At 55.3% G+C, this 24,764-nt stretch overlaps 1 protein-coding gene across 8 annotated transcripts in view; it reads left to right on the top strand.

Moving 5' to 3' along the window:
• Window positions 1–24,764, top strand: part of FAM207A (family with sequence similarity 207 member A) — a 45,188-nt gene that overhangs the window by 15,743 nt on the left and 4,681 nt on the right. For 5 of the 8 annotated variants that reach the window (XM_017538629.2, XM_037742021.1, XM_037742020.1 and 2 more), the window contains 3 exons: window positions 9,697–9,765; window positions 17,465–17,612; window positions 22,768–22,833. In XM_017538629.2, the coding sequence (XP_017394118.1) occupies window positions 9,697–9,765; window positions 17,465–17,612; window positions 22,768–22,833 (283 nt within the window). Of the gene's footprint in view, window positions 1–4,014; window positions 4,101–4,202; window positions 4,222–9,696; window positions 9,766–17,464; window positions 17,613–22,767; window positions 22,834–24,764 lie in introns of those variants that run through there. The other 3 variants (XM_037742018.1, XM_037742023.1, XM_037742019.1) reach the window with 3 other exon arrangements.

The raw sequence follows: 24,764 nt of genomic DNA, 5'->3' as shown, positions 1-24,764 counted from the left end.
TGCAGCCTCCGGGCTGAAGTGATTCCCCTTTGTCAGCCTCCAGAGTATCTGGGGCTACAGGCGCGCACCTCCACACCCGGCTAATTTTTGTATGTTTTGTAGAGACGGGGTTTCGCTATGTTGCCCAGGCTTTAAGTCTGTCCTTTTGACTTACAGAACTGTTTGGGGCATCTAAGAATTCATTAGGGAAAGAGGGTTTTCACCGACAGGCATTTTTAGAAATGAACTGTGGTTGCATGAGTTTTAGAAAGTGTGCTGCTGGGGGTGTTGTGTCGTTGATCAGTTTTGTTCCAGGGTGCTGTCTTTGACCAGGACAATTTGTCACCAATTTTTAAAAATGTCTTTGAGTTTTTCTTTAAAATGGACACCTAATGACAAATGTGTGGCATAAAGAAGGAAGAAAACTTGGAAAGCAGAGAGAGAGAGAAGGGAATCTGGCCCTCCCACTGCCCAGCTCCCCGGCCCTGTGCTCCTGCCGCTTCCTCCAGCTGTTCCCGTGCTGGGTGCGTGCACCCCTCGGATGCTCGCCCACCAGTGCTCCCGGGGAAAGCTGTGCCTTCTCTGGCTTATTCCTGTGGAACGGCCTTTTGGTGGCATTGTACAAAGTGGCACAAGAAAGACATTGTGAAAAACTCAATGCAAACTACTGTTGGGTGACGGCCTCCCCGCCGCAGATGTCTTGTTCTCTCTGCTCCTCTCCTTTTTTTTTCTTTGGTGAGTCAGTGCCTTGCTCTGTCACCCAGGCTGGAGTGCAGTGGTACAATCTGGGCTCACTTCAGCTTCGATCTCCTGGGCTCAGGTAGTCCTCCCACTTTGGCCTCCTGAGCAGCTGGAACCACAGGCACAGCCCCCTGTGTTTTTTCACAAGTGAGTGTGCGTCTGCCCTTGCCGCTTCCCTGGGCTGCGTCCTGGGGCAGTCTTGTGTCACTGCCGCTCTCCATAGCTGCTGAAGTTTTGTTGTCCGGTGTACCCAACTCTATAGGGAGCGCCCTCATGGGCGGTCCTTGTGAATGTGAGTAAAGAGATTTGTAGATCGAACCATGGCAGCAGAGTTGCTGATCCAACCTGATGAATGTCCAGTGCTTCACAGGCTTTGCCAGGCTGCCTTCTGCAGACTCTGCCGGGAGCAGCACCATGTCTGCCTCCGTCCCTAGCCTGTGCCTGTGGAGCATGCGGATGGGGCATCTGCCGAGGCAGACCCCGGGCAGCATTGCCTGGTTTGCAAAATGTGCAGCTCTTCATCTGCAAGGCTCCGTTCAGCCTTCATCGCTGTGAGCTGCCTGTGTGTGCCTTTTCCTGTTTTTCTTTTCTGCTTTTTATTGGTTTGGAAAAGCTGTGTAGGAAGGAAGCAATCTCTTTTGTTAACTGCAGATGGCTCCCCCTCATTGGTAGTTCTTTTGAATTTGTTCACGTTATTTTTTTCTCTGCGGAGGCTTAAAGTATCTGTAGCAGATTCTGTGTTTTCTGTGTATTTTGTGGCCCTTCTGTGTTCTCTGCGGTGCTTCGGCAGTGCCTTTTATCATATTTAATCCATCAGGACTTTATTTTTGTGTACAGAGTGAGATGGATGCTTCCCACTTCACTTTTCCCCAAATGGCCTGTCCTGCGGTGCATTTCAGCTTGCATTCACCCAGAAGGGGGGGGTGAAGAGAACCTCAGCGCCGTGGGGTGCTGCTGGCACATGCTGCCTTATCTCACGACCTGGGTGACGTGGGCGGCATCTGAGCGGCTCTGTAGTCCACAGCGTCTCCCGTGGCCCGTGCCCGAGATGAAGCAGCATGTGACATCAGCATCGAATCTTGTGTCCTGTGGCCGAGCCGCACGCAGCTCTCTGTGGACGGAGAAGCGCAGCTTGTGGATGCCTTGCACGGAGAAGCCAGGCTCATGCCACCTTTCCCTAGGTTCCGTCAGCACGTGTCCTGGGAACCGCATCACCCCGAAGCCTATCTCTGGTGAGCTCAGTTCTGTGTCTGCTGACCTGACTGGTGAGGGCTGAGGACCTGGTGAACCACCTGCGTATGGGAGCGCTGTGTGCCTGCCACGTGTGGCGGCTTCCACGGAGCCTGGTTGGCTGCGTCTCTCCCTGGAGCTCTTTTGTTAGAGCAGAGAGCGCTGGCAGCAACGTGGAGAAGGCTGTGGCTCTGGCAGGGTGGTTGGCTTGCCCACATCTCCGGAATCGCAGCTGCAGAGCACGCGCCCTGGCTCCCGGGCGGCAGCATCTCACCTCCACTTTTCCTGTCATGGGTTTTCAGGCAGCCTGTACCTAAGTGTGCGCCCATCCCTCTCTCTGTGCGGAGCCATTCAGCCCAAGCTGCAGGCCTCTGCCCGGCCAGCCGGCGCTCCAGAGACCAAAGCCACCCCCAGTGCTCTGTGACCAATCAGCTCAAGGCTGGTTTCTAGTCACTCCTAAGGGCAGGGCCGAGGTGAGGTCTTTCAGGGTCAAGGCTTTGCTGTTCCTTGAACAGCCCTGGAATCCTCCTTAGTGTGCCTCCCAGGGAGGTCCCCACACGGTGCTTGTGAGCTTGGCGCCTCTGTGCAGGCCGGCTCTGTGGCAGCCGCATCCTGGGCTCCTGAAGACTCAGTCAAGGGCACGGCTTCTCCTCATCCTCCTCGTCTTCATCTCCATCATCCATCTTCCCTGCACCTTGCAGTCCAGCTCAGGTACAGGCGCTGTGGCAGCCGAGAGCACCCTGGGGACCACTGGGCGGCCCCAGGCCGGAGATCACAGGAGCCACCCATGCCCCAAGGCCTCGTCTTTCACCTTTTAAGCCTGTTCAGTGCCAGTAGCAATGGGTGGCCCGGAGGGTTCCGCAAGTGTGAGGAGGAGCAGATGGCAGCCACAGCATATTCCCCCACGGGGAGGCCTGGGCTCTGTCTTGGAGGGAAATGAGGGATTTCCTGTCTCAGTTTGGGGGGAAATGAGGGAATGAGTACCTCCTCTAGCCTTGCCTCAGCCCATGGCTGGGGTTCTGTGAGGTTCAGTTTAATGGGGACTTACCGGTCCCCCCTGACGCTTTTGAGCCGTGGACTGAGTGGCCAGAAGGAATGGCGATGTCTGAGCTGCCCGTGCAGCAGGTGGCCTGGGGTAAAGCGGACAGGGCACGGGGCACGGGGCAAGAAGCCTCTATGTGCCCAAAGGGGAATGCCGAGGTCACAGCTGCCTCTGTCCTTCTGAGTTTGCAGTATCAGCTCAACCAGCTGGCTGAGCGTGTGAGGTTGTGTTTTTACCGTCAGTTTGGGCTTGGTATTCCTGGTGCCCAGTTGGACTTCAGGGCCCCGTGTGAGCTCAGGCTGGGGCAACCTGCCTCAGGTGTGGCCATTGCTGCCGTCACTTCATCACTAATCAGATATGGTTGGTGACCTTCCCCTCCACATAGCCACTGGGACTGTAGTGCTGGCACTGCTGGGATCTGGGTTTGGGGTGAGGCCCCGGACAGTGGTGGCTCCAGACACCCTTGCTTGAGGCCTGGTATCTGCACTCCCAGCCCAGCCCTCCTCCAAGCTGGCATTTCTGCTGCACCCATGGGGCATTTCCTGCTCCCTGTGCTTCCGTAGCACCCAGGAGAGCTGTGATGGGCTGTCTTGGTTGTGTGCCTTGTCAGTTTAGAAACCAAAGCAGCTTGAGCTGACTTCACACTGTTCCCATCACAGGGTGGGGTGCCCCTACCTGCCCTGCCTTTATTTTGCCCTGGGCCTGCGGGGAAGAGAGGAGCAGCAGGGCGAGCACCCTCTATAGCCCGCGGCACCAATTCTGTCTCAGTGAACCCGTCAGCCCATCCAGTGGCGGGAAGTGGGAGCAGGCATGAACCTGTGCCAGGGCACTTCACTGAGGGCGCCTTGGGCCCAGACAGCGGCAGGAGCAGGGGGCCGTGGGGCCGCTGCCAGCAGTTCCAGGCAGCCTCTGCCCCGGCTTCAGCATTCCAAGCCCTCTCCTCCTGCAGGAGCGGCATGTTTGGTTCCTGTTTTCCTGGTGTCATGGCAATGGGGCCGGGGAGCTCCCTGGGGCCAGAGCCGGGAAGGGTCACTGTGCTGCATTCCCAACCCAGCCTGCGCCCAGGCCTCGTTTTCTTCATTCCGACACAAGACAGGTCACTGTTCGGGTCAGTTTCCACTGGTCTTAGATTCATTTTTCTTTTGAAACAATTTGAAGACTATAGAGAGCTGCAGCGTCAGCCCCTCCCCTTTGTGTTTGGAGCGAGAGGTCGGGTGCTGTGGCGGAAAGTAGGTCAGCCCGGGCGCATCAGGAAGCTGTGGGAGGGGGTTAAATCCCGCGGGAGTCCTAGGAGGCTCCACACCAGCTCCTGACGTGACTGCCCTTCTCCAGGCAGAGCTGCTTCTGCTTTGTTTTTCCGTAGACACGGCAGGTTTGTTGGACAAGCCAGGAAGGTCTGCATTAATTAAAGAGAAATTGGGAGACACGTCTTGTATGGATGTGTTCTAGGGAGAACACGTCTGAGGCTGAATCGTCTCAGGAAGTCAGTTAAGGCTGAGGAAATGGGGGTGCCTGTGAGTTCACTCTGTTTCAGAGGAAACTGGAGTCAAGAGACACAGCACCCAGTGAGTGCCCTCTCCACCTGTCCCTACCCGCACAGCCCTGCAGGCTTGCCCTACCCCCACCCCATCCCCCAAGCAAATGAGGCTCCTTTCCCCACCTGCCGGGCAGGGGCCTGGGCTCTGCGTGGACCAAGCACAAGGGGCACCTGTGGAGTTCACTTTATGGGGCTCCCTGAGAGGCAGCCTCTTTCCCTGGGGTTGCAAGACTTTCTAAGAGGTGACAGTAGCCTCTGGATTTATGTCCTAAACTCACTTCACACCGAAAGCCACACTGTCCCATCAATCTCTTAGGTTCTGGAGGCTGAGAAGTCTAGAGTTAAGGGGTTGCATCTGGTGCCAGCCTTCTGGCTGGTGGCGGCTCTGCTGAGGCCCAAACCCACGCTGGGCAGCCTGCGCTGAGGGAGCTGAGTGCGCCTACCTGGGTCTCTCCTCCTCCTCCTCTTATAAAGCCACTGTCCCCTTCCCCTGATAAACGTTAGTCCTTTCACCCGTTAATCCATGAACATGTGAATGAATTAATTCATTCCTATGGGCAGAGTCCTCATGACCCAGTCAGCCCGTAAAGGTCCCACCTTTTGGTGATGACACATTGGGAACTGAGTTTCAACCTAAGTTTTGGAGGGACGGGTATTCAGCCCACATCGCGTCCCACCCACTCAGCTGATGATGTGGAGGCGCTGAGAGGCTCCGTAGCCAGCAGAGAGCCCTTCTGTCCTGCATCTGGGCTCCTGCAGCCCAGGGTGTAGCCCTCGCCCACTGTCCTGGGCCCCGCCTTTGCACCAAGGGGCAGGAAGTTCCGCAGTGGCCGAGGGCGACGTCCCCTCTGGCTGTCCCCAGTCTGTCTGGGCACTGTGTGAACTGTGGCCATCCCCAGAGAAGGGGAGGCACGGAGCTGTCTCACGTGTCAGCTGGCACTGCCAAGGCCTCTGCAGGGCCCTCCACTTTGGCCTGCGTCTACACGGTGGTTTCTGCCAACACAGACTGGCCATCTTTGTCCAGCTGTTAGTCAGCTGGGGTTAATGTGGGGCAGGCCCAGCTGACGTCACCCTGGAGTGTGTGGGTGCTCATTGGGGGCAGGGTGGTCCTCAGGGGCCTGGGAGGCTCCACGCTCTGCAGTGTGGGCTGTGTGCATTTTCTTGGCACTCTGAGAAGCTATACCTGTATCCACACCTTGGTTTACAGTTTTATTTTGGGAAATAAACTTCCAAATCCTGTGTCTCCAGGATTCCTTTAGCCGTGTGGTCCCAGGGTACAGGGGAAGTGCCGGCTGAGCCCCGCCCGAGGCTGCTCCGCCACTGAGTCTCCGAGGCCGGAAAGGGTGGTCGCATCCAGTGGGCCAACTGCCATGGCGCTTTCACATCCTGCCCACAGCATGGACCCACAACCTGGGCAAGCCACTGTGCCCTCGGAGCCTTAGCTTTCTCACCTTGAAAGGGGCTAACTTGGAGGATTGAGAACTGACCAAAACAGAGCCCACGTTCCTGAGCATCTCCGGGCAATGAGCACATGAGCTCTGCAGGGAGGCCCTGGGCCAGCAGGGCAGGTGGGCAGGCGAGCAGGTGTCCAGCAGGGCAGGCAGGCAGGCAGGGCCGGCCATGAGAGCTTCGGGCTGCCAGGCTCCTCACGCAGAGCACTCACCGGCAAGAAGCAGAGTGCCCTCCACAGGTACTGCTCCTCTGTGTGGCCCTCCAGGGCCATGCCTCTGTGCGTGTCTGTGTCCTCATCTCTTCTTAGAAGGACGCCAGGGCCAAGTAAAGACCCTGTCTCTGAATCCAGTCACATTCTGAGGTTCTGGGGCTTAAGGGATTCAACACATGAACTTGGGGACACAAATCAGCCTGTAACAGTTGAGGGTGCAGGCAGGTCGTTCTGGGGAGGTGAGAGAGGCCATGGTGGGGGACGAGGTGAGAGGGCCACAGTGGGGAGGCGAGGAGGGCCACGGCAGGGAGGTGAGGAGGGCCATGGTGGGGAGGTGAGGCCATGGTGGGGGATACCCAAGGCCTGCATTTCCATGGCAGGGGGTGTCCTGGGATAGGGGAGAAGGCAGGGGTACACCCTGCCCCGCACTGCACCCTAGTTGCAGGCCAGGATGCATCTCCAGGCTGGCAGGTGGGGTGGGCTGATGGCTCCCAGAGCAGCCAGCATCCAAGAAGAATGGTCTCTTGCCGCGTGGGTGGATTCAGTGAAAGGATGTTGAAACCACCTGTTGCTCAGGATTTAACCTGAGACTCCTGCTCCCTGCTTCACAGGACACGAGTGCAGAGAAATTCCAGACAGCTGGGGGCCTGTAAGCTGGCGCTGAGCGTGTCCATGTTGTAGGGTCACAGGAGGAGATCCAGCCGGCGGCTCCTCAGGGCTTTAGAGGCTCCTGTTGGTGATCCTGTCTGGTGGGGGTGTCCGGGGCCCTTCCCAGTGCAAACGGCATTTCGGGCCCTTGCACTGCCCACTGCCCTTCCTCTGCCCACTGCCCTTCCTCACCGTCTGGAGTGACCTTCGTCCTCTTGCCTGGTTCCACTGAGGGGGCACACCCAGCACAGGGAGCTGGCAGCCCTGACGGGAAGCTGTAAGGAGCCGTTCTGAGCAGGCAAAGCTGCGTTCCTCGACCTAGCTCTGAGCATATCAGGCGTTGTGCCGTGGTCCAGCACATTCTGCCTTTCCTGAATGATCCCTCAATGACATCGCCAGTGACTTGGGCTGGGGTCTCAGTTGCGGCCACAGGTCCCTCTTTGGCTGGGGTCTCAGTTGCGGCCACAGCCCGGAAGGAAGGCACTGTGTCCAGAAGGCTCTGGCTCTGGACACAGTGCCTTCCTTCCGGGCTGTCAGGCAGGGCAGCATTTGCTGCTGCTGCCCCAGGCAGGTGTGAGGCCATGCTGAGTCAGCCTCTCCCACGATGGGCAAGTGCAGTAGAAAGTTCCAGGCCTGGGACAGCAGCCCCAGCAGAGCTGAAGGCTGCCCTGCTGACCCGTGAACTCAGAGGAAAGCACCCTCTGGCCACTACTGCCCCTATGCCTTCCAAAATGGGAGGCCGGGGGTGTCTGTGCCTCAAGGTGAATAAAAAGCAAGAAACTGGAAAGCACGCGCAATCCTGAACCGAAATCCGTGGAGAAGGGGTCCGGGCACTGTGATCATGAGGCTGAGCATAGAAGGAGCAGGCTGGGGATGCTGTGTGTTCCGGAAGTCGGAGCCTTGTGAGAGGCTGGGATCCCATGACCCTTGCTTGGAGCCACAAGACAGGCGAGATAGCCTGGGGGAGTGACCCCAAACCGAACCAAGATGCCTGGGGGAGTGATCCCGAACAGAACCGAGATGCCTGGGGGAGTGACCCCGAACCGAACCGAGATGCCTGGGGGAGTGACCCCGAACCGAACCGAGATGCCTGGGGGAGTGACCCCGAACCGAACCGAGATGCCTGGGGGAGTGACCCTGAACCATTTTTGCCCAGGTAGCGGCAAGGGCAGCACGGCTATCACCACAGGAGTGAGTCTTCGGTGAGCTGGCAGGAGGGGACCCAGGAGTGTTCAGGTCAGCCAGGTGGATGCACGGGCAACCTGTCCCCAGGCCTATGCCCTGGTGCTTTGCCGAGAGCCAGAACTGCCCTGGCAGAGGGGGCGTACTTGGGCAGCAGGCCTTTCCACACACTGCTGGCAGAGAGGCCTGTGGTTCAGAGCTGTGGGCCAAGCCCTGTTCTAAACTTAGGAAGGCAGCGGTGAAAAAACAGGCAAAAATCTCTGTGCTTGTGGAGCTCACCTTCTCATCAGACAGCAGTGGCGGTGAGGTGGACATAACATGCCTTGTGGGTGCTAAGTAGGGTTGGCCCGAGGTCTCCCGAGTATCCCAGGGTGCCTTGCTCGTGTGAGGGCCAGGTTCTGGGGCAGCGCTGTCCCGTCCGTGTTTGGCAGAGGCCCTCTGACACTGCCACCGTTTTGTCTGTGCCCCCGCCGAGGGCTTGTCATCTTTCATGTGAGTCCCACACAGCACTCAGTTCGTGCCCTGGGGTGCCAACCCTTGCCTCGCTGCGCCTCCATCCCCCAGAGCCCCATGGAGACTTTTTTCCTCACTGTTTGTGGCTTCACAGAGGTCAGGGGGAGCTGTCCCCAGTTCTCAGAACGTACCTCGCTGGGGGAGGCCATGCAGGGCTGAGGGTGCCTGTTTTCCTGCCATGTCCTGGAGAAGGTCCCTCCAAACTCCTGCCCAGACACAACAGGACAGGTGGGAAAAGGGGCACCTAGTGGTCTGGGGAAGGCCTGGGGCTGTGCTGGGGGAGGTGTTAGGCCTGGAGTGCTGTTTGTTCTGGAAGCTTCCCCCACAGAGGGAGATGCTGGGCAGCCAGCCGGGCTCACAGAAGAGCGTCAGCTGGGCTCCTTGCCGCTCCAGGGGGGTGTTTCTGAGAGCTCAGTGCTCTTGGGGCCCCCAAAGCCTGGATGGGGCCAGGGACCCTGTACAAGGACAGGGATGGGATCCCTGGTGGTGAAGGTGCCCCGCAGCTGCCAGCCACCTCTGTGCAGAGTTCCCTTGTTCTGGGGCCCAGGCTGGGCTGGGCAGAAGCACTTGTGTGCAAGGGGCGGGTCTTGGGGCAGCAGTGCCCTGATCTTGGCTCCTTGTCATCTGTCCCTCACCGGGGATGTGGCTTTAGCTGAGTGTTTTTCTAGCTGCTTTGCGGGGTCCAGGCATGGAGCCTCTGGTCCACTGAGCACGTCATCGGGCCTGGCAGGGAGCAGGTATGTCACTGGGCGTTGCTTGACGACCCAGGATCCTGGGGACGCCTCCATAAGCACTTCTGCCCTGTTTGCGGCCACCTTCTGAGCTGTCCTGTGTTCCTGTGTGGCTTCGCTGTGGCCCGCCCTGACAGTCGTTCGGGTCATGGTAGGGAGGAGGCCTCCCTTTGGGACACCTGCCTGCGCTTTCCAGGGCAGACCAGGAGTAAGTGGCCAGGCCATCACCACAGGAGGACGCTGCTGAGAGAGCCTCCCAAGTCCAGGCTGAGCCGTGCTGCAGGTGCCCTGGAGTCTGAGGGGCCGGCACAGGCCAGACCAGTTGCTGTGACTGCGGCAGCTCCGCAGTCTGAACCCGTCCCAGCCCATTCTCAGGTCATGGGGGTGCTCCTGGACATGTTTTGTTCACTCCTGTGCTCTCTGTCCTCAGGTGCAGAGGCCAAGACTGTTTTGCCCAAGAAGGAGAAAATGAAGCTGAGGCGTGAGCGATGGTTGCAGAGTAAGTCCACGCCCATGTCTCGAGGCAGCTGCTGGCCAAGTCCCATCCCTTGGGCCCTCCTGTGCCCACAGCTGCACTCCCCCCTCAGGGTGCCCAAGGGGATCACCCAGGACCCTTCAGAGGCTGTGGTGGGGGCTGAAGGATAGTGGAGGCACAGAGAGGGAGGCTTTGGAGATGTGACAGCATGGACAAGCTGCCAGTCTGCTGTTACAGGTGGCACTGCCACCCCACCCGTGTGGGCGCCTGCAGAGCTGGGCTGCCTCCCCTTGGAGGATGGCCTGGGAAGCTGCTGCTCTCGGCTCCTTGTTTGTAAAAATTCCCTATCTTTGGTTCCCACGGTGAATTTTTATTATGGAAGCAACCTGTGCTTGTGGAGTCTCTGTGGTTCGGAAGTGCCTGCAGTGGTGTGTGAAATCTGTCCAGGCCTTGCCCACGGTGAAAACACAGTGTCTGTGCACAGCAGTGTGGGTGTGGGCAGGGCTCTTGGGGTCCCCGGACCCTTTCAGACCTGAGGTCCCTCTTTTCTGAGGCTCCACGTGCGAGGTAGGTCTTGCCACGTGCTCCCAGCCACCGTCTCCACAGGTGAAAGCTGTGCTTCCCACTCATGTTGTTTAGAGTTTCTCCTTATTTTTCATGGTGTTGAGTATTTGCCAATGTTTTTCTAAAGATTATTCTCATCAATATTATTTTGCATTTTTTGGTTATCTTTTTAGGGTGATTCTGCTGACTTTGTGAAATTAATTTGGAATATTTTCTCTTTTATGTCCTCACATGTTAAAGCCTGGTCTGCCTATTTTTTTCCTTGAAGGTTTTAAAGAAAATGTTATGTGTTTCAGAGGTAGGACCTAGAAGTTTGTCAGTTTCTTTCGTGATTATTACTGTTACACGGCTTCTGTCACTTTTTGGGTATTTCTTAAGGAAGTGATTCATTCCTCCATTTTCTTTTTCACAGTTCCTGGCATAACTGTGAAAGTGGGTCTGGACGAGCTACTGGACTATGGCCGTTTGGACTCTGATTTTCTAGGCTGTCATTCTTTGATGATGTGTAAATTTTATTCCGTGGCACTTGGTCCTTTTTTTTTCTTTTTCATGACTTGGATCAATTTTGGTCACTCATAAAATGATCAGATTTGTCTGGAGTTGGTGCCTCATTTAATCCCAGCACTTTGGGAGGCTGAGGTGGAAGGATCACCTACACCCAGGAGTTTGAGACTAGCCTGGGCAACATAGCAAGATGCTGTCTCTATAAAAAAATATAAAAATTAGCCAGATTAGGTGATGCGTGCCTCTGAGCCACCAGCCCTGGTGACTTAGGAGGCTGAGGTGGGAGGTTCGCTTGAGCATGGGAGTTCCAGGCTGCAGTGAGCCATGATTGCATGACTGCCCTCCAGCCTGCACCACGAGCAGGCCGCTGTCTCTAAATAACACGAATGATCAGATTTAGTCACGTCTCAGTCTTTATGTCTTGGCTGCCTTCTCATTAAATATTCTATTTTCTTTATCATTCTTTATTTGTACCCTCCTTTCATTTCTGATTAAATTAAGAAGTTTTGTCTCTTCCATTTAATAATTAATGAATGTGTTTAATGATTATTCTACTCTTTTGTCTTCAAAATTATTAGTTTTTATTTTGATCACTTCTCTCTTCTAGCTTTCTTTAGGTTTCAGCTGCTCTGCTCATTTGTTTTCATGTGTTTTGTTCAGGACTGAAAGGCTGTGTTATCTCTAAATACAGCTTTAGCTACATTTCCCAAGGTGTTTTTATTTTATATTTTATTATGAAAAATTTTATTTAGGAAAGTGGGAAGAATTTTATACTGAGTATCCTGTACCCACCACACAGATTTTACCATCTTTATTATATAACTATTCATCTAGCAATTTCTGTCCATCTGCCAACATGGGTTTTTTAAAATGCATTTCAAAGTAAGTTACAGACTTCAGGATACTCCACCCCAAATAATTCTGCTAGAGTTCAATATTTGTTCATGGTTCTTTTTTTTTTCTTTTTCTTTTGAAGATTGTATCTGTGTAAAATGAAACGCAAATCTTAAGTGTGTCATTCAGTAAACTCTGACAAATGTGTACACCTGTGCAGCTGAAATCCCATTCAGATTACGGACCATTCCCACCATTCCCCAGCAGCCCCCGTGCACTCCAGCCACTTACCTCTCCCACCCACCCCAGAGGTGATAACCAGTGTGCCATCTTTTTTGTCCACAGTTTAGGTTTTCTTGCCTTGGGCCTCATATAAATGGAATCATGTAGGGTGTGCTCTTTCTGTCTGGCATAATGGTTTTGAAGCTCATCAGGCTGCATGTAGCAGTAGCCCATGCCTGCTTCTTGCTGAGGAGTGTTTCACTGTATGAATACACCATTTGTTAGTCATTTTCCTGCTGATGGACACCTGGGCTTTCTTCCATTTTTAGGGACTGTGAATAAGGCTGCTATGAACATTCTTTACACGTCTTTTTGTGGACATGTTTTCGTTTCTCTTGGGTAAATGCTGAGGAATGGAATGCTGGGTCATAGGGTAGGTGTATGTTTAGTTTTACAAGCAGCTGCCAGACGTTTCTCTAGAGTGGTTGTACACTCACACTCCCACCAGAAGCCTGTGCGAGTTCTCCCTGCCCTGCAGCTTTGCCAGCACGCGGTGCGTCGCCTCCTGTCTGGGCCGTCTGGTGATCACGAAATGGTGTCTCATGGTGGTACTCATTTTCATTGCCACCAAAGGAGCATTTTCGTCTGCTTACTGCCCATTTGCGTTTCAGCTTCAGTGAAGTTCATTTTTCATGAGACTTTTTGCCTTTTTATTATTGAGCTCTAAGAATTCATTATCTGTCCTGGAGTCCAGTCTTTGGTTGGATATGCTTTTTACAGATGTTTTCTCTCAGACTGTGACTTGCCTGTTCATTTTCTTAACTTTTTTTTCTTTTTTATAAATGGGAGCTTAATTTTGAGTTTAGTTATTGTGTGTATATGTATGTATATATGTTTGTGTGTCCTATTTAAGAAAATTTTGCCTAATCCCAAGTCATGAAGCTATTATTCCTATGTTTTCTTCTAAAAGCTTGATACTTTAAGCCTCCGTATTTAGGTTTCTTGTTTGTGTGTGTGTGGTGGTAGTGGTTAAGTTACGTTTTTCCCCCCAATATGGATATTCAGTTGTTCCAGCACCATTTGTTATAAACACTTGTCTTTCCCCATTGGATTGTTTTGTGCCTTTGTGAAAAATCAAATGGCCTCATAAGTGAGGGTCTGTTTCTAGGCTGTCCTTTGTTCCATTGATCTATTTGTTGTACTTTAGCAAATGCCATACTGTCTTGATGACTGTAGCTTTAACATTAGTCTGGAAGTCAGATAACGTAAGTTCTTTATGTTGGTTTATCTGTCTTAAGGTTGCTTTGGATATTCTAGGTCCTTGGCATTTCCATATAAATTACCATTAGCTCATCTGTTTATTTAAAAACAGCAAGAAAAACCAGGTAGAGTTCTGATTGGGATTTCATTGAATCTATAGATCACTTCAGAATTGCCGTCTTAACAATAGCGAATCTTTAGGTCCATGAACATGCTACATCTCACCATTCAATTTTCATCACAGTTGTGTCGTTTTCGTGTAGAGGTCTTACATCTTACACTAAGCTTACTGCTAAGTATTTATTAGTTTTTTATGCTCCCTTAAATTCAGTTCTTTTCTAGTTCTCTGCTAGTATATTACATACAATTGGTTCTTTAAAATATTAGTCTTGTATCCTATGAATTAACTAATATCATGTATTAGGTTTGGTAGTCATTTTGTAGATTCCTTAGAATCTTTAGAAATGCATATTTTCTGTGTGCATGGATTTTTTTTTCCTTCAATTTGCTTTTTTTCCTCAATTTGTGTTGAAATTTCCCCTGTGGATCTGAATGTGCCACCCCCACCTCGTCTTTGTGAGAACAAGCTCACAAACTTTGTCCCCCGCTTCCCGTGCCCTTCCACTCCTGGAGGCCTCTCCGGTCACTCTCCATCCCTTACTTTGCTTTGTCTTATCCACACACTTCCCCGGTGCCCAGGTGGTGCCCCCATGTTCCACCACACAGCCTGTGCCCCAGCCATGCCACGGGCAGTGGCTCCCACATCCTATGGGCTGGAGGGTGGGTAGCTGGAAGCACACATGTCCTGCTCAACTTTCCCATCCCACGCTGTCCTCCTAGGTGGCCAGGCTGCTTCACATCCACCCAGCAGCTCCCAGATCCTCTAACACTTGACATTATGAAACAGTTAAAGATTTGCCAGTCTGTGAGGTGGAAAATGGTATTTTGTAGTTGTGATTTTCTTTTCCTTGATTTCTAATCAAGTCAAGTGGCTCTTACTATACTTTTTGGCCTTTGATTCTTCTTTGCTTTTAGTATTTAATTCATACGTAACTGATTTTTCGGAACCGCGTGAGAGAGGAATCCAGCTTTTTCCCCAGGAGGACCCAGTTTATCTAAAGTGTCATGTGTTATGCTCACACTTCGCCCACAGCCTGCCCTGGGTCCCCTGAGTGTTCATCTGCACATTTGCCACACTGAATTTCTGTTGTAATTTGCTTTAATATGTGATAGCCCTGCTTTCTTGTTTTTAAAAAATGTATTTACTATTCATTCTTATGCGTTTAATTTTTTTAAAAAAATTAAAATGTAGAATTAGCTGCACCGGTTTGACTAAAAATCCTGTCGAAATTGTAATTGAGGCAGCATCAGGTTTTTTTGGAGTGAGTGACTGAGAGGAACCTCGCTCTCCCATTGGTCCTCCTGGTTACTTGGAAGCTGCTGTTTGTGTGGGCCTCCCCCAGGTGCTGCAGATGAGAGCAGTGCTGAGTGTTCCACGGTGTGGGTCCTGCCCCCACTGCCTCCCCGCTCCCCCACCTCAGAATTGAGCAGGCCAAATGGGATTGTTGATATTGTGGTCATCATTTCTTGTTATGTTGTATCATTGAGTGTCTGACGTTTTGCCGTGAAACGTGAGACTCACTGTCAGTTTCTAGCAGCTAATCTCCGTCAAGGAAGTGCCTTCTGTTTGTGGTTTCATTGTCATTTTTGTCTTGAGTGAGCAGCGAATCGTACAGAACCTCGCAGATACTGGTGGTGGTGGTGGTGACCGTAGGCTTTCTCACCTCTGAGCGGCCCCTGAGGAGCGTCACCCTGAGGCTTTCCTGGGGGAACTGCCCTTGCATGCCTGGGACTCACCCTGCTTGGCACAAGGTGTCATTCTTCTGAAAGGCTTCTGGCTTTGACTTGCTGAGGCCCAGGCCTTTGTGTCTGTCCTCACGGGAGCCACAGGCCTCTTGCTTTGCTTTCCCTGGCCTGGATCTGTAGCCTGTGAAGGAGCGACCTGGCCTGGCCCACCCTTCCCTTCCCCGGCTTCCAGGGTGCCCTGGCTCTCTTTTTGATGAGGTGTCGAGTAACGTGTCTACCGAAGTCCAGGCAGGATGGAGCAAGCACTGGATCCTTACCGTAGAAACCCTCATGATTCCTGAGGCTGTGGAGAGCTGGTGCACACCGTCCAAGCCCTCACCCTGCACTGAGGAGTGACGACCCAGAGTAAGGGTCGTCTTTGTCCCAGGTTCTTGTCAGTGATTTGGGGCCAGGTAATCACACCCTGTTACAGGGACCCAGGGCAGGGTGGCATCTCCTGACTTTGGGTTGGTCAGGGTGGGCCCTTCAGATCTTGCTCTGTGAGCCACCTGCTTTGTGTGATGAGAGGGGTGCCGCTGTCCCGGACAGCAGGACTGGAGAGGAGCTGGCTGCTGTCACCTCTGGAAACCCGGGCACTCCTCCCACAGAGGCTCAGGTGCTGCCATGCCTGGGCCTGTGCACAAGCTGGCAGTGCCTAAGCTGCAGGCCTGTCCTGCTGGGCTGCCCCGAAGAGAGCAGGCTTTGTCCTGGCTCACAGCCTCCAGGAGCCATGTGCAATGAGCAGCGTGTCTGAGCATGTGTTCTCGTAGCAATTTTCAACAAATACATTTTTAAATGAAATCAAATCCCAAGGCCATGCCCGTTCTGTCCAGACCTGGCCCAAATCCCTTCTCCAGCGTGGAGGCCTCAGTCCTGCCTGCCACCCCCCACGGCCCCAGGCCTTCAGGTCTGTCCTGGGGCTTCTCCCCTTCCCTCTGGGGAGCCCTCTCCCTCCTGGGAACACAGCTGAGCCTCCCAGGCAGTGACTTGCCCATTTTCCTCATTTTCCTTCTGCCCCCCGCTCTGAGCCTATGTGCACCCCCATCGCATGCCCCGGCTGGTGTTGCCCATGTCCCTTTGGAGGAGAAATCCTCAGTGGCTGCGCTCCACCTTGTAGTCAGCCCTGCGATTAAAAAGCACAGCTCTGTGATGAAGGGGGAAAAAATAACTCAAGCCTCCCCACCTGCAGGTTTCCAGGGGCAGAATGGGGGTGACCGTGGGAAGGAGAATGGCAGCAAGGCTGGGCACCCAGCCAGGTTTCTCGTGGGCCAGGGGCTCTGGGCCTGGGCTCTCCTGTAGGGCTGAGTGCCCCACAGGGTCGTGGGGTGAGCCTTATGCTGTGCTGAGGTGCAGGATCCGAGAAATGAGACAGGACACAGAAGTACAAAGAAAATGCAGCTGGGCTTGGGGGGCCATGCCACCTATGAGCAGAGTCAGGCGAGGCTGGTGAGGCCCTGAATGTCCAGAAGCGTGAGTATTTATTGTGTATAGGTTAGGGGGCAGGGCAGTGAGTGAAATCATCTTTAAGGATAGTGATAGGGTCGTGAGCAATAAAACATAGGGTCCACCCCCATTAGGTCACCTAGGCCAGGAGGTGGACAGTGCGCAGCAAGGGGCCCGTTCCCTTGAAGGCAAGGGCCGTGTGCAGTAAGGGGTCCACCCCCATTAGGTCACTGAGGCTTGAAGGTGGGCCGTGCGCAGTGAAGAGGGTGCGGTGTGCAATACTTCTATCTATGGGAAAACTACTTCTAAGAAGTTGTATAGGAGGATGCTTTAAGTCACATAGCAGTGACAGAGCTGTCAAGGTTACCGCCACCTTCTGGCAGCTTCCAATGTGTTCTATGGGAAGATGCTTTTCAAGCAGCACAGTAGCAAGAGCTGATAAAGTTCACAGTCACCAAGGTGGATTGCCGTTCTGAGGGCAGCCTTCCACAAGAACTGGAGCAAGGTCCTACAACTCCTTTATCAGGAGGAGTGGCTCTCGCCCCAAGCCTGCCATACAGCGGGTATCTTTACGATACTGAACGCTGCTGCTTGGGCCATGGATTCTTGTCCTGGTATAACTGTTTTCCCTTAAATCATGCTCTGCACTGTGCCTGCTCCAGGCATTCCTCTGATTATAAGCTGCTTATTCCTTAATTCATGCTCTGTACTGTGTCCACTCTAGGCATTCCTCTGAGTATGAACTAAAATGTAGGTATATATGTAGGGAAATATTCTTTAGGTACTTACACTATCAAATATTATATGATGATATAGAGAGGATTATATCAAGGGATTCTTGAAGCCCTATTTCTATAAACTAATATATGATTATGTAAAGGCTTATATAAAAGGAAATAGCTGAGTAGTAACACTGTAAAGTGAGATATTCCTTAATCCCTAACTGTGCCAGGGTTCTGCTTAGCTCTCATTCCTCGGTGCCTATATGGGGGGATTACCCACACTCCCCTTCGCCTCTTGCTTTCCTCTAAGGCCATTCTTCCTTCCTCAGAAATCGAAGCCATCAAGCTGGCTGAGCAGAGGCACAAGGAGGAGCAGAGGCGGAGGGCCACGGCAGTGGTGGGGGACCTGCGCCCACTCAGGGACGCTCTGCCCGAGCTGCTGGGGCTCGAGGCTGGCAGCCGGCGCCAGGCCCGCAGGTGAGTGTCCGGGAGGGGCGGCCCTGTCCGAGCTTTGGGGGTGACTTGGGTCCAGAGGTGGAGGAGTGTGAGCGGGCCCCACGGGCCCCAGTGGCTCGTGACCCTGCAGAGGCTGAGCTGGGGCTTCAGCTGGTGATCCACACAGGTACCCTGCTCCTTGGCTTGAGCTCGTGAGGTTGGTGGGGTCTGTCAGGGACGTTTCTGGGACACCCGGGCCCAACCCCATGAGGAGCCTGGCTCTGCTGACGCCAACTCCCTCGTGTGCCCCTCCCCCCCCACATCGGCCACAGCTCCTGCCAGGTCCCACTGGGGGTCTCCCCAACTCCCTGTTCTGCCACAGCCTCCACCCCACAGAGACCCTGCTGTGCCCAACTGAGGCCCCTGAGCATCCACCATGCCCTTCCCTCAAGTCTGACGGGGGCTCCAGCCTCCCCTCCTAAGTGGACTTTTCCCTGACACCCGCTTGACACTGCACACCCTGTCCTGCCCTCACTCTGTCCCACGGAGGGTGGCCTGGTGTCGGGCGGGGTGAGCGTGTGGGACCCACACATGCTGGCCCCCGGTGCACGCCTCCCGGAACTTGTCCTCGTGGGTGGGATCTGCTTCATGCGTCCTCCCTAGGAGGGACGGGGCCTGGTGTGAGTGCAGCTGCTCTCCCAAGCTGTACCTGCCTGTGCGGGAGGCACACGCCACCTGGTATCGCCACAGGTCTGGATGTGGTTTGTTCTTCAGGGAAGAGGCAGGTTTCTGTCTCACCCTTGGCTGATGGCATCACAGTGCCCCTCCCCTGCCCCCTGCTGAGAGCTGGGATGGCGGGTTCTGGGTCCTTTGTGCATGAGCAGCCAAGCCAGCTGGCCTGGGCCTGGGCCTGGACATCAGTGTGGCCCCCACACCCCGGCCTTGGGCAAGGCCTGGTCCCTGGTATGAGCCTCCTCCTGACGCGCCGAGATGCTCCCTCCAGACCCCTGTCACCCAGTGAACCATCTGTCAGTGGCAGGTTCTGTGTGTCCTGACAACATGGATGTGGCCCTGCTAGCCTGCCATGGCGTGTGTGCCCCAGGGTGGCTCAGCCAGGAGGGCTGCAGCTGCATGACCCTCCCTGTGGCCTTTCAGGGACGTGGCCTGCCGATAAGCTGCTGCCTGTGGCGCCTGTCTCCCAGGAGCTTTCTTTCAGGCTCTTTGTGCCTGGGTGACATGCATGTGAAGGGACAACAGCCTCTACCCTTCCCCAGTGGCTGGGAGGCGCCGCCCAGCGTGGGTGCCGAGGCTTGGCTCAGGCCCGGGGCTGTGGAGCCACAGCCCACCTTTCAGGGGTGGCTGGAAAGAGGCCGGGCCGCTCCGTCCTGTCTCAGCTTCTGGGCCTTCCTCATTCATGTCGTCTCTAATTTTGCCTTTTTGAAGATACTTTCTTTCTCCTACTGACTTTCCATCTGGGGAGGAAGCAGGGGCTGAGTGCAGTGTCAGATCTGGGGTCATCCTTCCATGGCCCAGCCGCCCAGGCCCGGGGTGGCAGTAACACACCCGGGGTGGCAGGTCCAAGCAGCTCCAGGCCGGCATTCTGAAGCAGAAGCACCCAGAGCGCTGGGTCCAGGCTAGGAGCAGTGGCCTGGAGTGGAGATGTGATGACTGAACATTCTTGGTTCTTGAACAAAAATGTGACCCTAGTCAAGTATCCTTTCCCAGTTTTCAGTTTTCTCATCTGAAAAATGTGTTGGGAGCATCCAGAAGGGAGAGGGCTGTGTAAACACCCGGCCCCAGGCCGAGAAGGATGTGCCCTGCCGCAGGGTTGCTGTGTCCCGTGTGGGGCCTGGGTCAGGGCCCCATCTGCTGTCAGCCCTAAGAGCCTCCTGTCTCGGGGGTCCCCGTCCCTCCTCAGATGCGGTTCAGGCAGCAGTGCCTCTTGACCCTGGGGGAGCTCTTGGAATGAGCCCTATTTTAGACGGGTTTTAGATTTGTAGAAAAATGGCAGAGATGGTACCGAGAGCTCCGTGCAGCTCCTCCGCCCCTGGCTGGTTGAACTCCCCGTGGCTGTTCCTCTTATGCTGGTGTGCTGCGCTTGTCACATTTAAGGAACCAGTGTCGACAGAGAAGTAGTGAGCGTTAATGAAGTAATTAAGAGTTAACCAAAGCCCACACCTTAGCTTTCCTTCATTTTTCCCTGATGGCCCTTCTGCCTCAGGGTCTCATCCAGGATCGCATGGGACGCTCGGATATCTCGGCTCCCCAGGCCCTGCTTGGTTGTGAGTTTCTCAGACTCTTCTTGGTTTTGGTGACCTTGACTGTTGTGAGGAAGCTGTCCCTCAGCTGGCACCTGTCTGATGATTTCCTTGTGGGTACAGGAAGGGACTGGGTTCGGGGAGGAAGCCCCCAGAGGTGCCACTGTCACCCATTTTATCAGGCACGCCCCGTCAGCGTGACTTAGCGCTGTGAGGCTGACCTGGCCCTTGTGGGGCAAGGCTCCCCCTCCATGCTGTCCCTTTGGAAGGAAGTCACTCTGTGCAGCCCTCGTCTCGGGGTGGGGCTTGTGCTCTACCTCCTGGAAGACACAGCGGCTGCGGAGCTTGTTTGGAATTCTGCCAGGAAGGGACTTGGTTTCTCCACGCAGGCATCTACGTACCGGTTGTGCATCGTTGTTGTTCTGGACCAAAGGATGTTTCGCTTACACGCGGGGCTGCAATCCAGTGCTCCTTGATTTTGGTGCCAAAACTGTTCCAGTGTTGGCTGTAGAGAATTCTTGCAGCTGCTCCTGGCTCCCTTTGGCATGCCCCATCCAGGTGGGGGTTGTATTTTTAGCTCCCTCTCACTGCCTAGCACCAGCAGGTGCCCCCGGTGCCTCTTGGACCTCTCCTGGCAGTCCTGGAGTCTGCTGTTTCTCTAGGGACCCCCATTCTGGGTATTGCAGGTATGAGGCCCTGGGTCTGGTGCTCCGTGTGCCTGGGCGGTGGCCGTGTCTCCGGGAACTGCCCCTGGTCTCGACAGGCAGGTCTCTGCCCCACCCACCTCTGCTCTTGGACTCTGATGTGCTCTGGGCTCGAGGGGTCAGCAGGCGAGCACCAGTGGCCGGGGAGGCTGGAGGGTGGACAGTCCCTCCTTGCCAGCCTGGAGCCACATCTCCCGCTTCTCCCCTTCCCACTGGGGAGGGACCCTGGTGACCCCTCAAGCTCCGGACCTCGACCTCATGTATGTGCCTCGTGGGCGATTGCCCGAACCATGCCAGGAGTGGAGTGGCGGTGATGTCACTGCTCCTGCCTGGAGGGAGCGCCTCGGGGACCATGAGGTTCCACACTGGGTGGAGCTAGGCTCTGATCCTCTGTGGCTTCCCGCTGCTGGGCCTCACAGAATCATGTCACTGCCAGTGCTGCCCCATGCATGGGTCATCCTGGCCTGTGATGGTAACTGCCCAGCACTCCATCCACAGGGCCCTGAACTCTCGGGAACCCCACTGGGAGGATGGGGTGTGGGATGCAAGGGTGGGGGACGGTCCCTGTGGTGAGGAGGAGGAGGTGCTGCGCCTGGCCGTGTGGGCACTGCAGCCACCCTGGGTGCAGCTTCTGTGCTTTGGAACCTTGGGAGGCATCAGTCCCGCCCCCTACTGCCATTTCAGCTCTCACAAGTGAGGGTACAGCTACACGGCCTGAGGTATCCCCAACTGGGAGGGTTGCCTTGGACCCAGGCCCACGTCTCCTGCCCCCAGCATGTGGCTGCCCCACTGAGGGCTCCGCCCTGGCACCAGAGATGCACCTGGAGGAGGGGGTCCCACGCTGACAGCTTCTGCAAGGGTGGGGACCCGGGACAGCTCTGGGCAGTTGGTGAGGGAGCTGCCGCTCGGGGGTGGACATGGGGAGGGGTCAGCCGGCCAGAGGGGCAGAGCTTCTGCGTCGGGGCAAGGCTGGCCCAGGATAGGCCGTGGGGAGGCGTCCTCAGTGCCGGCAGAGTCCCTGGAATGTATGGAGCTGCAGCTCTGAGCGGGCGGAGGGGACAGGAGACGCCAGCGGCGGTCATCGGCCAGTGTGAGCAGGAAGGGTGGGGACTGAGTCCCTCCCCAAGTCAGCACAGAGCTAGAGTTAAAAGAAAGCGGGTGCTGAGGGCTGTTTGGAGCAGACCCCAAATGTCTGTCATTCATGTTTTAAGAGAGCTGTGAATAAAAGCCAGTCTCCTGGCCTGAGGCTCAGCATAGGGCTTGCCTGAGGACCCTGCAGCTCCGCCTTCCCCACGTCCTCTGGGTCCCGCCTCACTGTGTGGACGGCAGATCTGGGGAGGCACCTGGTGCGGCCCCGCAGCCTCTCCCTCCCTTTCAAGGCCCAGGTCGCTGTCCCATCGGAACATTCGGCCAGGTGGGTGGCTACCTTGGCCAGCTGACCACAGTGAGCCCGCAGGCAAGTTCCCAAAATTCCCACGGTTACCTGAGGGTGAGACGCTCCACCAGGAGTCAGTGCCTGCTTAGGGTGGACACCAGAGACGGGAGTGTCCTGGCCCGCCCGTGCCCCGAGTCAAGACCCAGCACGGTGGTTTGGAGATCCCAGGACTAAAGGAAGTAGTCAGCAGCACTCCGGAAACCTTCTTGGTTCCTCCACCTGTCCACAGGGATTGCAGCGCTCGCTGGCTCCCCTGTCCCCTTGTTTAGTCATCAGGAGGGCGGGCACAGGTCCCCCCCTGTATAATAGCATGTGCCTTCTTCTAAGACAGAGCCTGGGGACACGTAGGCAGGGGCGGGTGACTCGGGCTTCCTGGGAAGTGGCATGTGTGGCAGGAATGGGACTGGCTTTGCCTGCCAGGGTCATTTGGCCCAAAGTGTGAGGTGTCTGCGTGGCCTGCTCTGGCCAGGCAGGTGGGGTGGAGACCCTGTGTTTCATGAGATGTATTCCTGGCAACTGCCCCCTCCACACCTCACGGAGCCAGGAGGAGCTGTGGGAGTCACCAGATTCCACACAGAGCAGCTCTCGGCCCGAGGTCACAGGACTGGCAGGCAGTTGCACCCCTTGTCCAGGTCCAGCCTCCACAGCCAAAGAGCGGCATGTACCTGTGGTTCTGCCATGGTTTGCTCACCTTAGGCCACCACCGTGTCTGCACCAAAGAGGGAGGGGCCAGCATCTGCCCGCGGGAAGGTGTCCAGGGATGCTGGATACTGACTGACACGGCTTCTCTGTCCACGCAGGGAGAGCAGCAAGCCGCGGTCCTCGGAGCTCAGCCAGATGAGCACAGCGCAGAGACAGCAGCTTCTGTGAGTGCCTCCACTCCACCCTCCCCAGGGTCCTGAGTGTCCCCGGCCTGCCCTCCCAGGGGTTCAGTTGCTGAGAGCCCCCGCCTGCCCCCCAGGCCCCTCCATGCTGCTGCAGTCGCTCCTGCCTATCTGCTCCAGGTGGGCTCTGCAGTGCAGTCAGGCCCTGGGACAAGGCTGCCTGCTGGGAAGGCTTCAAGGGGAGATAAGGGTCTCAAATGGTGGGTGGTAATGGCCCCTCCCCGCCCCTGGCTGGTTGAACTCCGGATGGTCACGTTGGGTTCTGTGGCTGGTCACTATAGCCCCTGCCAGCAGGGCTAGGACACTGATTTGCAGAAATGTGTACACAGTTGTCCTCTTAGGTACAAAAGTTTCCAGACCACACACACTCTGGCCTCTTTGTAGACACAGCTCCAGTTTCCACTGAGGGAGCCACATTTTATGCCATGTAAGATGGTTTTAGTTAGCTACTGGAATGATTTCTTTTCTTTGTTTTTGAAACAACTGCTAAGATGTTTCTCAGTAGGGAACATTCTGTGTCGGCTTCTACCGAGGCCGTTGTGCCCTTGCAGTTTATAATCTGAAGTCTGCTTTGTAATTACTGTGATGTTTAGAAGCTGCTGTCGAATGGTAGCTCCAAGGGTCTCTTTATTGTTCCGGCTTTTCTTTAGGGGCACCGATTATACATTCATTGGATCTCTCATCTGTCTTCCATCTCGTTTTCTCTAATCCATTTGTACTTTAGGTACATTGTAGTATCCAGACTGAAGCACAGTTGGTGTAGTAATCTGTCTTTTTTAGTTTGCTAAAATGTTTTTAGTTTTATTTTTTAGAGACAGGTCCTTGCTCTGTGGCCCAAGCTGGAGTGCAGAGGTATGATCAAGGCTCACTGCAGCCTCCGCTTCCTGGGATGCAGTGATCCTCCTGCCTCAGCGTCCCGAGGAGCAGGGTCTTCCTGTAGACCCTTGTGCTTGCCCTCTTTGGTTTCTGCTTCTCTGTCTATGAACGGAGTTCTTCCTGGGCCAGCCTTGTCTGGAGACAGTTTGCAAACAGCAGAGCCGTCTCTGCGTGACCGTCCTCCTGCTTGGTGTCCCTCTCCGCCTCTGCCTGGCACCTCTGCCCAGGCACAGCCTGCTCCAGGCAGCCGCTCCCTGCCTGGACGGAGTGACAGGTTTTCTTCTCGAAGACGGTCTGTGGTCTGCACCCCTTGCTGCCCCCATGTCCTGGCGATCACTGCATTTCGAAGCAGCTCAGGTTAACAGGTCTCCTGGTTTCATCAAAGGTAGAGTTTGGTTTCTTGTTGCTTCTGAGAGGAGAGCAGGAGGCCCCTTGTCCACTCCGTGTTTTGGAGCCAGAGGACCGTTCCCTTCATGTTGTGGTGCTTTCTGGTGCATGTGGATGGGGCTCAGGTTTGAATGCTTAGATCCTTTGATCCAAAGACCCCAGTCGGGAGTAAGAGTGTCCCCTCCCCTGGGCCATGCTCCCATGGCGGCTGCATCTGGGACATGAGTGAGCCTTAGAGCTGGGGCTGGTGGTCTGTTCCCCAGGGCTGCTCTGTGAGGACCACACCAGGGAAAGGGGCTGTCATCTCAGATGGGAGGCCCCGTCTGTCAGCCTCTGCAGACACCTGTCCAGGATAGCATCTGCAGGCCTGACTCAGCATGGAGGAGCCACACAGCACCAGGGGCACCCAACCTTTGTCCCATACAGCATCCACACTCACAGGCAGGCACAGGATCCCCCCCTAGCCCCTCACACACAGGCTCCCCCCCAGCCCTCACACACAGCAGCCCCACCACAGCCCCTCCCTACACATAGGCTCCCCCCACCACAGCCCCTCACACACGGGCTCCCCCACCACAGCCCCTCATACACAGTACCCCCACCAGAGCCCCTCACACACAGACTCCCCCCACAGCCCCTCACACACAGCC

This window comes from Cebus imitator, unplaced genomic scaffold (assembly GCF_001604975.1).
Source record: "Cebus imitator isolate Cc_AM_T3 unplaced genomic scaffold, Cebus_imitator-1.0 Scaffold112, whole genome shotgun sequence".
NCBI lineage: Eukaryota > Metazoa > Chordata > Mammalia > Primates > Cebidae > Cebus > Cebus imitator.
This window is presented reverse-complemented; position numbering and strand designations above follow the sequence as displayed.